Source organism: Eptesicus fuscus, chromosome 7 (assembly GCF_027574615.1).
Source record: "Eptesicus fuscus isolate TK198812 chromosome 7, DD_ASM_mEF_20220401, whole genome shotgun sequence".
Lineage (NCBI taxonomy): Eukaryota > Metazoa > Chordata > Mammalia > Chiroptera > Vespertilionidae > Eptesicus > Eptesicus fuscus.
In genome coordinates, this window is record NC_072479.1 from 6872604 (window position 1) to 6889069 (window position 16466).

The following is a 16466-nucleotide window of genomic DNA, read 5'->3' on the forward strand; positions in this document are numbered from 1 at the left end:
CTAGGTCCCTTGTTTATAACACATGGACCTTATTTATCTCTTTAAGCTTTAGTCATCTTTTGGGTAAAATAGGGATAAATTTTACCAATCTACCTCATAGAACTAAAATATGAATGGCACAGTCCTTATGGTTATTAAAATTCCTAATACAATTATTTTTGTGATTAAATAAAATTAAAATGTATGTCACCTTTCCTAATGCTCAGGAGGTGAAACTGAGCTCCACATGTTTTGCTGGAGGAGTATGCACTCCTGTTGACATTAATTAAAGCTTTAATTTTAGCTTCTATGATGCTTCCAAGTGTAACTAGGAAACTACATTATAGAAAGTAGGGAAAATTATAAATATTTATTGCCCTTCTCTCAGATTAATTGCCCAATGTTATTACTGTGACTTTAATTCTTAATATATAATTTAGAGGAAACCTTTTAATTTAATGGTGGGATAAGATAAAAACAAACAAGTTAAAAAACACACAAAAACAACTTCCACCACAATGACAGTGGTTTTTATTATAAGAATCTATACATAGACCAACTTTGTTAAGTTGTGTTTATATCTCCGTTTTCTTGTGGGGTAGTAAGTGTACCTAATAATCTCCCAATGCACAAAATTTGCCCACTGTGGCCCCTGCTCAGTGCGGAGGCCACCTCCCGCTGGGGTGGCTGCCTCTGCCTTGGCACACCACCGCGGCTTCGTCCAGAAGGACATCCGGTCTAATTAGCATATTACGCTTTTATTATTATAGATATTTATTCATAACTGACTCAGGGTTTTGATAACACCAGTAGCAATATTTTATAATACACATATCTGGCCTTCAAATTAATAATGAATTTTCAGAATTGAACTATTACAATTGGAATCTCTCTTCACCAGAACATGAGGAAGATGAGGAGTGAGCTGTTTCATCTCAGTGGTCCCCTGGTGACAGACAGTGCTCTTCAGAGCAAAGAGCTGGGCCAGACCTGCAACACCACTGGAGCCTTTCCTCCAGACTACCAGTCCATAGCGGCAGGCATCTTAGTTAGCCTGAACCAGAGGAAACCCGGTTCTAGGCATCTCCATGTCTGGCACAGGTTTTTCTCTTCGGGTCTCATTTATGCCAGCTTGGACTCAATTTTGGAAACTGATATAAGGAGTGAGCCAGAGGTCTCACAGTTCTTAACACGGAGCATTTATCCCCAAAAGACTCCCCCGACATGAGAGGCAATCAGGGTCCCAGGGTTTGAGTTGTTGTCTTGAAAATATACTCTGGTCATTTTGATGATTTGCAGGGATCACTGAACTTTTGATGGAAAACAGAGCCCCCTTGATGCCTGCCTGTTTACCCACAGTAGTAAAAATGGACACCACCCTGATATCCTGACCAACTTTCTCACAAGACCTAATGAGCACTCTTAAGACCCTTGGAGACCTGTGAAAGAAGGATGCTTATAGATATTGACAGAATTGTGTTTTTTCTTTTTAGTTTATTCAGTTACCAAAATGAATTTCCTTAAACATAACCATATATGCTGGTTTTCATCTATATAGAGAGTACCTCAAATCAGCTAAAGGCACTAGCAAGTAAGATGCTGTGTAGTACCTGAAGACATGAGACAAGAAGGTAGACTAAAGTCTGGAAGACTATTTTGACACTTTTTAAAAAACTAAAAACCCTTTAGTTTTTGAGAGACTGTCCTATTTGCAGCTGGCTTTGCACATTTCACTGAAACTCATTGCTTTGCCAAATCTAACAGTCCCAAGTACAAATACAGTATTTAAACAGTAAAGAGGAAACTTCAATTAAATTTGACTACAGTAAATCATCTTAATTGGACAAAAGAGTAGCTTCCATAGATGTTCTTTTTTTTCTTTTAAACTATGAACAGCTACCAAGACATGTAAGATACCACCTTCACTCATCTATCTCTGTATTACATTCTATTTTGTTGGTATTTTTTACTTTTCCCCCCAATATATCCCACTAAGTGTACATGCTACACCCAGTAATTAGACATTCAGTACATGTGGATGGATGTTCCCTCTCTCTTCCAGGACCTTGCTCCATCAGCCAGCTCCTCACTTCCCCTTAGGCCAACCTCCTCTTTTCCTTTGGCTCTCTTTCTCAGCTAACAACAAGCTTAGACCTTTTTATCTTAGTGCCTGTCCTGAGCGCATGTCCACCTCTGGCTACTGTTTTCTCTACCCTGCTTCCCACCTTTGGTTCACCAATGAGTGGTCTACACTTCCTGTCTTCCCTTCCTCCCTTCCTCCCTTCCTCCCTTCCTCCCTTCCTCCCTTCCTCCCTTCCTCCCTTCCTTCCTCCCTTCCTCCATTCCTCCCTTCCTTTCTCCCTTTCTCTCTTTATTTCTTTCTTTTCTTTCCTTCCTTCCTTCCTTCCTTCCTTCCTTCCTTCCTTCCTTCCTTCCTTCCTTCCTTCCTTCCTTCCTTCCTTCCTTTTTCCTTCCTTCCTCCCTCCCTCCCTCCCTCCCTCTCTCTCTCTCTCCTTTCTTTCTTTCTTTCTTTCTTTCTTTCTTTCTTTCTTTCTTTCTTTCTTTCTTTCTTTCTTTCTTTCTTTCTCTTTCTTTCTTTCTTTCTTTCTTTCTCTTTCTTTCTTTCTTTCTTTCTTTCTTTCTTTCTTTCTTTCTTTCTTTCTTTCTTTCTTTCTTCTTTCTTTCTTTCTTTTCTCTCTTTCTTCAACCACCTGCAATCTGACTTCTTTGTCACCACTAAAAATAATCTCCCTAGAGGCCTCAGTGACTTTGCAAATGACAAATCTGGTGGCCATTTGTCAGTACATTTCTTTTGGGACATTTCAGCTTCCATGAGACACTAATGATTACTCCCTTCTAGTTACTTGAATCATTCCATCTCTCAATTTTCATCTACCTCTTTAGACATCTCTTCTCTGGGTCCTTCATAGGCTTGTCTTTCTCCTTAAATATTTATATTCCCCAGGGATAACTTTGGATACTTGAAATCAATCAATCATGTTCTGATTTATCTTTTAGCACTACTAATCTCTCTCTCTCTCTCTCTCTCTCTCTCTCTCTCTCTCTCTCTCTCTCTCTGTCACATACAAGCACACCCCATACACACTTACCCTCCTCAGACCCAACCAAACCACCTCTCATAAAAAAAAATCCTACTTGTCCCTCAAGGTTCATTTATTTCACCACACTTTCCCTATCATCTTTACAAGAAGTGACAGCCCAGTTTCACTCTTCAGTAGCTTTTTGGTATTCTCTAGTTATTGTATGCCTACCCATTGTCAACCTACTTACTCATCAATATATCATTTTCCAAGTAGACTTGAGCTTTGACTTTGGAATCAATCAGGCAAGGATTTGAACTGATGCACTAACTCCAACTATACCACTTTTGGTAAGTTTTATGAAATCTCTCAGTTTTATCATCTCTGACTAAAAATTAAGAAGGCTGTGAGTGTAGTGGTTAAGAGCAAGAATCCTAGCATAGATAGTCCACATTGAATTCCAGCTCCACCACTTACTATGACTTTTGTTAAGTTGTGTTTATATCTCCGTTTTCTTGTGGGGTAATAAGTGTACCTATCTCATACTGTGAAGATTAGGTGAGTTAATCTTATTCAAGTATTAAGAATAGTGCCTGGCAGTCAGTAGGCACCTGAAATGTTGCTATTATTACCTACCTTCTAGGGTTAATGTGAAGATTATTTGCCCAAAAAAATGATAGCTAAGCAAAAAATGGAAGTTATTCTTACAAAAGTTTGTCTTACTCCTCTTTCTATAATGCTTAGTCTCAAATACAATCACTTATGCTTGGAAGTTGGAAAATAAGGTCCTTTCTTCCTACTTCCCTCCCTCCCTTCCTTCCTCCCTTCCTTCTGTAAGCTACTATCAAAAATACCTTATAAAATATATGCTATTACAATTATTAGCATGACTTGTGGAAATCAAGACTTGTGATATTTAAAATTGTACTCAAAAACTTTGTTGACCTAAAATTCCATCAAAATGTGATTAAATAAACATTATCCTGAGTGAAACAGACTAGATACAAAAGGGCACATATTGCATTGCTTCCATGTATATGACATTCTACCAAATGGGAATGAATCTATACATAGACCAATAGTTGCCAGAGACTGGGGTGTTGGTATAGGTCTCTGTACAGGGGCACAAGGAGACTCCTGGGATGAAGAAACTATTCTCTATCTGGAATGTAGCAGTCCTGACACATGTGTTTACTTTTGTTAAAATTCATCAAACTGTAGTTTTAAAATCCCTGCAGTTTCCTGTATGAAAATTATATTTTAATAACATTGCTTTAAAAATAAAACTCATCACTTACTGAATGAGATGAAGAATGGCTAATCTATCTGAAAGAAATTATATTTTTCTGGGAACCAAAGGGAAGAGGGGAGGTGATTTTGATAGGAATGACCTAGCTTGGGGACCAGGAACCACCAGCCACTCCTTCTCTAGAGGCATAGCTCTGACCATCCTGAGCACAAGGATGGAAGTTTTTGCTTTTGAGAAATTCACTATGTGTTATGCTGCCCACTGGGAATCCCAAAAAATCTTGAGCAAGACGGTATGGTTGAAGCCATAGAGCTGATATTTACAGGGGTAAGACACTGATCTCAATGTATGAGTGGGAATCTCTGGAATTAGAACACCGTGACTGGCCAATTTGGTATGAATGGAGCATTGTTTAAATGGGAAAGAATGAGCTGATGCTCACTTTCTACAAGCCTTTCTAGGCAATGTCTCTCAGGGTATTACTAACAGGTCAGAAGCCAGCACTGGAGCGTAAGACCGCCTCACTCAACACTGCAGAGAAGTCTCTTCTTAGGTGGCAGCTGGTCACACAGGACCATAATCTGAACCAGCACCTAAAACCCAGAGGAAGGGGATGCTGCCGTTCCTCAACTGGATTTGGCCAGCACACACGGATAAGCATTTTCATTTCTGCTGCAGTCCTACAGCCCATATGGATCTTGAATTTTTGTTTTCTACAGGAGATGAAAGAAGCAATTTCATAGGCAGCATTGGCTTTATGGTTATCATTAAAGGCTCTTCATTACATGCCCAATTCATGCAGCCAAACAGAATTCAGTTAAAACTTAAATGATCCAAATTAAACTAAGAAAAAGAGGTTTGGTTTTATGGCAAAATAAAAGGGGAATTCCAGGAGATAAATGATAGAAAAATAAGTAGATCAGAATCAACTGAACTACTCTGTCTTTTAAAGGCACTGTTCTGAAATCAGACAGTGAAGGTTGCACAATTTTTTGAATATGTATTGAATTGCACACTTTAATAGTGTTAAATTTAGGGTATGGGAATATATCTCAACAAAAATAGCAATATATATATGCACACACACATATTAAATAAATTAAAAAATATTTGAAAATTATAGTGCCTGGCCTTTTTGTTGTCCTTGATTTCTGGGCATGGCTACTGAATCATCTTGGAAAAGCCTTCTAGAAAATTTCAGCCCCACCTGCCCTCAACGTAGATGGTTACAACTTATGAATCAAGTAGAAATCCCCAAAGGCGTCAGGAAATACTATCAAATACAATACTGTGTTTTGAAAAATTAATTTGGTTGGAGGGTACTAGATAAATGTTAATCATCAATAAAAAATACCCAATAAGACATGCCTTAGGGTTGTTAGCACAACCTGTGAAAATCAAGACTTATGCTCATTAATATTACCACAATACTATTTAGCAAAGATTGCTGCTTCCTAAATTGTATTAGTGACTTTCATGGATGTCAGAATGTAAAATGCTATGTGGAGACAGCAATATTACATCATAGTAAGGATGGAAATGGACTATGTCAAAATATTGAACTTACTTTTATTGGCATTTTATGTTACTTTAAAATGTGGTGATATATTTTCAAATGATCTCTTATTTGTGCTAAGAATGATATCTCTATAAATAGTAAAAATAAGTATATAACCAGAAAGAACTAGACTAAAAATATCTTGAGGAATAACTTCTCCCTAGTCTTACATTCTCAAAAAGAAGAAACTTTGATAATCTTCTCTAAAGTTGCTGGATATAAAAATGATGGTTTACCCATGGATAAACTGAATTGTAACTATTAAGTTGAAATAGAAATCCCTTTGATTTTTTAAAATTTATTTCAGGATACTTTTCACATGGTTTATGTGCTATAAGTTTCAAACATTAAATATCATGATGCATTAAATTTCATTTCACAGCTGAAAAAGTCCCATTTAACACTACAAAAGAAATGCTTTTTATCTATATGATTCTAAGAATATTCATAATAAGGAATACACATTTCAGGTTGAACAGCGTACAGAAAAAGTGAGTTTCTGAGTTCTTTGGGAAGGTCGCCTCATTCGGCAGCTAAGTGACACCTTTCGACAATTACCTCTGATTTTAGCTATAATTACTATATTTTGTTTCTGGGTTAGAATGAGTTTTCAGATTTCTGGTGAATGTCTAAGATTAAGTAAGGGGTACAAGGCTGAGCTTCTTTGCCAAGAAACAGCTACTTTAAAAATTATTTATGCATAATTTGGAACCTAAGCCAATACTTTATTGAGTGTAATATAAATATTCCTTATCTAACCAGAGCTTTTTCTTAGTCTTCTTTTGGGACAGCCTTATTTTGATTCTATCACTACACTTGAACAGGGCTATCAATGTTCAAGCAATGTCTATAATAAAACCCTCCATTTTCATGTCACCTCTCAATATAAAAGTGTTTTTACTTTTTTAGCAAAGAAATATTTTATATATATATACATATATATATACACACACATATATATATACATACACACACACACACACACACACACACACACACACACACACATACTCCATGGCGATGGCCAAAGGGAAGAGGAAAAGAAGGAGTGGGGGCTGGGTGGAGGTTGGCAAAAGGGGAGATGGGGACACCTGTAATAGTGTCAACAATAAAAATAAAAAAAGAATAACCCGTAAAAGTGTTTTTAAATCCAGAACTTTAGAAGAAGGTGAGCTCTGCCCTCTCACCCAGTCATAGGCTCTGCTGAAGGACAAGAAATTAGAGGTTTGTTTCCTTTTTTTTGAAGTTATGTCTATCTTTGCCTTCTTCCAGGTTTCAAAGTCGAGAATAAATTACTTGCTTTCTAAGTCTTTGGTAAGTTAGAATTTCTTCTTCTGCTGCTGCTGACATTTTATGCTAAGAGAATATAGATCCACATGAAACCCCTGGCCCAATACCTGATTTAGCTTCCTGAACAAGTACAGAATCAAAACGTGGATTCATTAAGGTACACAAGGGAAGTAAGATAGGTTGTAGCCAAATCAAGGCATAAAAAGATGTGAAGCCAAAGTGACAGGGTTGTATTTAGGCACAATTTATAAAACAAGATCAGAAGAGGAAGAAATAGTGACAATCCCCTCTTCTTCCTTTTATTCATTTTGAGGACACTTCACCTTGCCATGGAAACTTCTGCTTGCTCGTAAGCCTCACAGTGCAAAGAACTACCTTGGCCTTATCTGTGTGAGAAGCAAACCAAGAACTCCTCAGAGGACTTTGGCAGGATAATGGGCTGAAATAACTCAAAATCTCAGATGCTATAAACACCTATAAATGTTGGATGGAATATAGGATATTTTAAAATGCAGAAATGAGTAAACAAGAAAGGAAGAGGGAAATGAAAAACAGGAAGGTATGAGGTGATGTAGTGGCTGCAGAGGAGGAGGGTTATTGGTCTTAGTATCCTGGAGGCTTTTTCTGTTTCCACTGGGAACAGAAACAAAGTTGTGGGCCTTGAGAGGTGAGGCATCAGAAATAAGACACCTACATAAACATCTTGTCCTAAACAATGAAAAAATGGACTAGGGAAAATGTAGGAAGATAAAAAGATATTCCAATGGTCCCTGCCTGGGTTCTAGGTAAAAACAACAAAAAATCATCTCCAAGCATTTGAAAACACAGTCTCAAGTCTTACATGAGTTGTAGTTCCATTAATATTACATTCTGGGTGCAGAAACCTCCAAGCCAAGTAATTAATAATATTTGGCCCCAGACAGGAATAAATTCTAAGGCTAGTCTAAAAGAGGACACAAAAAAAGTATGTTTAAGATAATCAAAGTCATAAAAGAGAAACTATAAACGTAATTAAGGAACAAAATACATCTTAAAAACCTCTCCTAGCTCTGGCCAGTGTTGCTAAGTGGTTAGAGTGTTGGCACACACACCAAAGGGTTGCAGGTTTGATTCCTGGCCCCAGTCAGGGCATGTGAGGATGTGAGGGAGGCAACCAATTGATATCTCTCTCTTCTCTCTCTCTCTCTCTCTTATCCTGACTCTCTCTCTCTCCCCCGCTCCTTCCCTTCCACTGTCTCTAAAAGAAAAAATTAATGGAAAAAACATCTTCAGGTGAGGATTAACAACAAAAACAGCAACAAAAAATAATCCACCTAAATAGACTTTAAAAGAAAACCAAACAGGACTTCTAGAATTGAAAAGTATAGTTACCAAAATTATAATTCTCAACTGGCAGATTAAACTACAGACTAGACATAGTCCAAGAGAGTAGTAATTTCACCAAGAAAATCACTCAGAATGTAGTGGTGAGAGACAAATAAGTAAATATATAGTAACAGAAGGATAAAAAAATATGCAATGTAGCATGAGAAGGGCTGATCTAATAGGTATGTCAGAAAAAGAGAAGTGGAGAAGTGAAAGAATGGCAATATTTAAATATTTAATGGCTAAGAATTTTCCATAATTCATGAAGGATATAAAACCTTAGTTCAAGAAGCATCAGAATCTCAAACAAGAAAATAAAAATAAGTCCACATCCAAATAAACTCAGGACATTTCATAGACAAAGAAAAAATAATCAAACATAAAAGCAAGCAGGAGAAAAAGTTAAAAAAATCTACAAACAAATCATAAATCAACCACAGGCTCTCAACAGCATTAATAGAGGCAACATAGTAAAACATATTGTCAAAAGCCTAGAGGAAAAATAAATTTCAAACTAAAATTCTATTCCCAGCTGATCTATCACTGAAAATTGAGGGAGAAATAAAGCAGCTTAGATAAACATGACTGAATGATTTACAACCCAAATGACTCTTAACTAAAGAATGACAAAAATATACTTTGGGAAAAAGAAAATTTAAAACAAAGAGAAAATGTAGGAGACCAGAAGGAAAAGCATCAATTATATTACTTTCTGTACAGATTACCCAATTTAGCTTATTTAAAACACTTTGCTTGGGAAAGGTGAAATAGTGGTAAAACTGGGTGAGAGCAAATGCTACAAATGACCCCATGAAGCAACAAAATTAGAATAAAATTATTGACTAAACCAGTGATTTTCAACCTTTTTCATTTCATGACACACATAAAATACTTAATAAATTTCTTTAGTACACCAAAAAATATATATTTTTCCAATCTGACACAAAATACAGGTATAATTTTGATTCATTCACACCAGACGGTTATTGTTGTGTTGGCTGTTGTCATTCTTTTACTAAAGGAAAAGAGGTCAGTGCCCCTGAATAAATAGTCAGGCATTGCATGTTTTAAAAATTCTTGTAGAATACTGGTTGAAAAATCACTGGACTAATCCATAAAAATTAATGAATCTGACCTGAGCATCTTTTGGGCACAAAGAACAATACTGCTGAACTAGTGTAAGATGTTTACAAAGAATATAATATAAAATTTGACCTTGGTAGAATATTTTTGTTTTCTTGTCCTTTTTCATTAAAGTTAGCTATTTGGATATTCATAAATATAACTTTAATTTAATATTGTGTATAATTTATCCCACATAATCTAACTGATGTAGAATTGTGAAGGATTCAGTCTTTTAAAAATAAAACAAGCTCTGGCCATTGTGGCTCAGTTGGCTGGGCATTGTCCTATGCACCAAAAGGTTACTGGTTGAATTCCTGGTTGGGGCACATTTCTGAGTTGCAGGCTCCATCCCCAGTAGGAGACAGCCAATCAATGCTTTTCTCTTCCTCTCCCTCTCCTTTCTTCTCTCTCTAAAAATCATTAAAAGTATTTGAAATAATAAAATAAAATGAAATACAAATACAAATTCCTGAGTATTCCCATAAATAATAAACCTATACTTTCAATTTGTTGAAAATTACCCTTGCCACTCTCATATAAATTTATGTTATATTAAAGATATAGAATACAAATTAGCAATTTGATATAAACCCATGTAAATCTACACTCTTAAAAGATTCCATGTGTTTTTAAGTAAGCTAATTCAGCAAGAGAAATAGCTGAGGACATCTAGTGAAATTTACTTTAAATATACTCTAGTACATAAAAAATAAAACCTCTTGCTATCATGACAGAACAAAATGCCAAATGTCCATTTACATTTTTAGAATCAGGTAATAAGTCCCAGAATATACTCACATTTATTGTTCCATAAGTAAACAAATATAAGGACACACATTTCTAAGCATTTTTCAACAAACAAGAAATGTAACAAGAAATGTTCAGCCTGCAACTGGGTTACTGCACACGTGAATACATCTCTGCCAAAAATATGAGGGAACAAATCATCTTTGTATATAAAGCAATGATACTAAAAATTGATCTGAATATATTTCTTTAACTAGAAACATAATGTTCATCTAGTTGGCCATAGCATCCAGTAGAGTCTCTCATCTGATAAGAGATTGGCTGGATAGAGCGTACTTTAATGTTTCAATTTTTCTTATTTGGAGACATTTAAGTTGTCTCACAGAAAGGAACAAAAACATCAACTTCTAATTTAAAAAATGCTGTGGCAAATGTTGTTTTTCAGACATAATGTTTACTCCATGAAGAAAAATACAAACAAATTCCAAGCTGAGTAAAGATGAAAAGTTAAACCCAAACTATTTGACTTAATAAATTCTTTTATAGCAGTATTTAAGCTATTATTTTGGAAACAGGGATGACTCAAAAGGTGCCAGAACCTAACTTTTTGATCATCTCTTTTAACTTTGGTACAATTTCTCAGTCCCTCAGGAAAATTCCCATGATCACAACTTCAGAGAGCCCTGACCAGCCATTTTGGCATTTTCCAATGCTAAGGAGTGTGATATGCCTTGCCACTCCATCCTCCTCAAACTCCCCAGTGACCACTAGAGCCCAGGCATCTTCCACCATTCATGAGGGTGGGAGTCTGGGCTGCCTCAGCATCTCTCAAGGAGCTCAGAGGGTTCCAAGTACAGCACTGTTTTGGGCAATGGAAATTTGAATACATGATTTACGGCAGGCTGGTATAGAAGAGCCTGCGTTGATTTGTCTTAAGAAGTTAAAGCACAACCAGTGTGGCTCAGGGGTTGAGTTCGACAGAGGTCACAGTTCAATTCCCGGTCAGAGAGCACATGTCTGGGGTTGTGGGCTTGATCCCCAGTAGGGGCATGCAGAAAACAGCTGATCAATGATTCTCTGTCATCATTGATGTTTCTATCTCTCTCCTTTCCTCTCTGAAATCAATAAAAATATATTTTTTAAAAAAGAAGTTAAATAAGGTATCCTTAAACAAAGATGACCATGCAGACTGTTAATAAAGTGTAGAATGGTTCAGAGATTGGCTGTGAGGTCACGCAGCTTAAATTCAAATTAACACTTGTGACCTTGCACAATTACTTTACCCTCTCTGTTCTAACTTGTCCCACCTGTAAACAGGAATAGGAATACTACCTAAGACCACTGTGAAAATTAAAGGAGAGAGTGTGTTCAGCACAGTGCCTGGCACATAGTAACTACTTCAGAATTATTAGCTATTATTATTAATTATAAGAATAGTAGAAACATAAAAACATGAGTGAATGGGGAAAAGATACTGTAGTATGGTTTAATTTAAATGATTTAAAGGGCAAAACCAAGGAACATCTTCCATAAGAAGTTAGAATTCATAAAAATAACCTCCACTGATCTGATACAAACTTGAAAATGCAAAGTGTGTAACTTCCAGGTAACTACACACTTAAATATTCTTCAATTCTGATCCCCAACCCTTACATTGTTACACATTTTTAGAAACTTGTGTTTTGACTCAATAACATTACATTTAATTATTTTAAGCTATGATGCTGTAAAACAAACTTCAGACTTTGCGTGCCCCAGTATCCCCACAGGAGGAACAAAGCTCAGCTTCACAGAAAGAGCTGCATTACTCTGAATTTCTCTCCTTTTCTCTCATTGTGTGTGCCAAGGTCAGAAAACCAGTAATCTGAATCTACTAGTTGGACTTCCTTGCAGACCATCCTTTTTAGAATCAGCAATTAACACATGGCCACAACACATGACTTATTTTGTGGCAGAGTTAGCTGCAAAGAAAGACACTGATGTTTAAGAGCATCATCTACTAAAGGACCTAAAGGTAATGAGTCAAGAATGACCTAACTTCCAATTTTCAGAAAACAAAGTGGTGTTTCTGAAGACACACCAAAAAGCCTCTTCAAACCCTATATCACTGAGACCATGTGTTCTCAAACTGACAGTCCAGGCAGACACTTGAACAACAATGGTTTTTGTTTTTTTCCTCTCATTTACTCTAACAGGACAAAGACATTGACTAAAGTATGTCAGCATAGAGACTGAACACAATTTTTCTATGATCAATACTTCTTATTGTTCAATTATGCTGATTAGTCTTAAACTTAGTAATAAAATGTGCTACTGAAATGTATTTCCTGAGGATTGTTTTAAAGTCTTCAACCCTCAATATTTTTAATTAAATTAGGAAACTTAACTATAATCTTTTAAAACTTACCAATGGTATTTTAAAAATCTCTGGAAATTAGGGGAACAGCAATCCATCATTTCTTAGAGTTGTAAAATCCCCTCTGTTCAATGTAAAGATTAATTTAGGGAGAAACAGGCATCACGGGGCACACTCACCAGTGGTTCTGCCATGATGATGCGAATCTTGCGCTCAGCCTGGGTGGTGAAGTTGACAAATAAACTCTTAAGGACATATTCCCCTGGTTTGCTGTCTGGGTCCACATTGATGGGTAACATGGTTGGTGGCCCTTTTTCCCTTTGTGTGCCAGACACAGGTGGAACTGGAGGCTTGATATAACCGTTGCCAACTGGAGAAGCTGAAAAATATAACAGACATTCTTACAAGCTGGAAATCACATTGTGAACATTCAGATTGGCTGTGCTAACCCACAGGTATAAGGATAAGAATCATATCCGGATGCTGTCCTCAGCATCATAACCTGGCCTAATTTTTTAGAGATGGTGTCAGAATGTAATTATTTTTATTACATTAGACTTATGTTATGACATATTTGATAATCTCAGAATACTTCTGTGGTTACCACATTGCTTTAGGTAAATTATGTTGCAAGTACCAAATACAGTTGATAAATCCAACAACACTTACGATGTTCCAGGGAAGTAGATAAAGAGCATATATGTGAAAAAAAAAAGTAATTTGTTGTCCTGATTTTCCTAATGGCCAGGAGCTCTCTGTCTCCTGTGCTTCGTTCTAATTAATGGAACAAGAACTAATGAAATAAATAATGCCCAAAACTTCAGAAGTTTCCAAGAATCAATTTACAGTTAAAGCCCAACTTGCTCTTTCTCCAAAAGGAATGATCTTCTTGAAAGATAAAGGCTCAGGAACGGCCCTATCAATGCCAATCAAAGTGTAGGTTTAACTTTTCACTCTCAACACCCTTGGTACAGGTTGAGATGCCCTCTTCATCCTTCATAATATGTGCAGATTTCCCACTTGGATTAGATTTTGAACAGAGTTTCTGGTGAGTGGCCTCCTTTCAGAATGTAATAAACAACTATTTTAACTTTGATAGTTACAGAAAATAAAATTTTAAATTATAGCTAGAGAAAATAGATTTTTATTCATAAATGGAAATTTTATGTCTCTCTTCTTAAATTGTAACATGAACTACCCCCCTCCACATAAGTACCTGTAAGATGTTCAGTTATCACTATTCAATTGAAGAAATGCAAGCATAAGTGGACTTGGATAGAGGCATTAGGAATTCTGAGGAGAGGATAATGATAAAGCAGACACTTAAAAGGTAGACTGTATCATTTTGGGTACAGAGATTAAGGAAAAGAGTAAAGACAAAGTTAGATTTCCAGTTTGGACTCTGGTTAGGGTATCAGAGAATGGTGGTATATCATTGATAATAAAGGAAGAAAAAAGTTCTTGAAACCTTCTCAAAACTACAAGTAAATTCAAGGCTTCTCTTACCTTCTTCCAACCCCAAGCCAAATTTTGAGGAAGCCATGAAAATTTATTTTATTTTATTAAATTACAAACATGTCCCCATGTTGCACATTCTCCCTCATTCTTCCTACTCTTTCCTAATGCCCCATCCACTTTGAGTCCCTTACAATCTTAACTATCACTAAACTTTAATTATATGGCCTCTCCATATATAAAAATAAAATATGTTGTATATTACTTCTTTCCCTCTCCATCCTTAGCAGTTCTATCATAATCTAGGCCCTTGGAAGCCTATGGCATGATTACTAGAGCAGTCCCTCTGTTGCCTTTAGTTCATTAATTTTACATACTAAACTAATCTTTGTTCAGAATGGTTTTAATCATAACACTCTTTTATTCAACATTTTCAATGGCTCTCAATTATCATTGTCAAGCCTCAAACACATGCCTTGGGTTTGAGCCTCGCCAGCAGTCTGCGTCCATCCTGGCTGGCCCACAAGCACACAGTTCTCACTTATGCCTTCCTCTCCTGCTGCTCCTTCCCATCTTCTCTGCTCATCTAAGCCTCCTGTCCCTTCAGAACCACTCCTAGTGTCATTGCCACCAGGCTAACCCCTGCTGGTAAGTTTGCATTTCCAATTTTAAACATTTAACTCATGACCTTTGGCACTGTACATCCCACATTACCCAAGGAAGACTCAATAGACAGGTGACAAGAGAAGTGATCATCCAATGCAGTTCTGCCTAAGGTTGGTCCTATAACTGAACCATACATTCTTCTAAATGTATCCCTTAAAGGTTCCCCAATAAGACTGCAGTCTCCCAGATCTAGTATAGAGTTCTTCACTCAGGTAATGTCCAATAAATATCCTTAACTAATTAAAATGACATCTTATTTGATTTCTGTACATCTTGAAGTGATTCACTGGGAGGAAACTCTATGACAAGATTCAGTAGTAGAGTCTCTAAGGGAATACCATGCAGGATTTTCAACGAAGGGTCATTAGTTCAAATGGTGCTCCAAGCAGCTTCTTAAAATTACTATTTAATCTAAAGGGGCATACTCAAAATCAGGTAATGCAAATGAAGTCCTGGCCATGCCCCCGTGTTACTTCCTACTCTCTCAGTATAAGTCCAACTTACAAAGGGACATGTGACCTCCATGAGATGCTTCCTAATGTATCAAGGTCATTGTGCCACAGGACTAGAGTCTGGAATATAAACCAAGAAAGTCTAAGTGGAGGATGACTTTATTTACTTATTTTTAAAATTTATCTTTATTGTTGAAAGTATTACAGATATCCTCCTTTTTATCCCATTGAGTGGGTGAGTTTTTATTATCTTTTGTTTTCTACAGGATTTTATCCCTTTCTAGAATATAGCAATAATCAGGTTGATGTAACATAATTGCAAGACCAGCTCCATAACTGTAAGACTGTGGGTCTTAATAGTCATAACTCTAGTGAGAGAATGTTCCTGAGAGTGACCTCTGACAGTCTTCCTGCCAAGTCACCTTTTGAAGCAGATAACTGATATCCACAAACCAGAATGTCTCTTAGACAAATATTCTATTTAAAATGCGAAAGTACCAATTCTCACTGCCGTCATAAAAAATGTTATCTGCCTGTACTTTAAAGCAGACATCTTGTGAGCACAAAAGTCTGTGTACACAACCTTCATGAGTTGGAACGGTCCTAGCTCAGCCGAGCCTTGTGTCAGAGCTGAAGGTGATTCAAGGGGATGTGAATGACACTGTGGTGATTGACACTGTGGTGTCAAACAGATCAGCTGGGCAGATGGAGATGCAGTAAAAGTTAATGGGGTAAGTGTCCTTTAACTGGGTGACTTCTAAGTTTTAGTAACCCTTCTTTATCCTACCACAACTAATTCTGAATAAATCCTAGCCTTTTGTCAGGATAGTTTGCAAAATAAACATATGACATGGCACCTTTCAGTAACTCAGTTATCTGGTGACAATATAGCTGAGAACTAAGAAATAGATGATCCTTGCTGCTCAAAATCAAGTCACAAAGTTCATACTACTCTAAACATTAGAATATTGCCACTAGAAAAAGAAATCATTAGGCTCTCCCTCAGCACTTGCTTGCTCTCAGTCTACCAGTATTTATGACCAACTGTCTAGTTTCTAAGTTCACTATAGTCTGGAAACAGAAAATTAAAAGGGAAAGGTGCAACTTCTCTGGGTAGAAACACTAATAGCAAAAGAAGAAGAAAAAAAGGCATAACCCTAAAAAGCCACCAGACCTTAAAAAT

General features: G+C 36.7%; 1 protein-coding gene across 2 annotated transcripts in view; it reads right to left on the minus strand.

Moving 5' to 3' along the window:
* FRY (FRY microtubule binding protein) overlaps positions 1-16466 on the minus strand; it is a 407062-nt gene that overhangs the window by 343061 nt on the left and 47535 nt on the right. For both annotated transcript variants that reach the window (XM_054718725.1, XM_054718726.1), the window contains exon 2: positions 12890-13089. In XM_054718725.1, coding sequence (XP_054574700.1) covers positions 12890-13089 — 200 coding nt within the window. The remainder of the gene's footprint in view (positions 1-12889; positions 13090-16466) is intronic.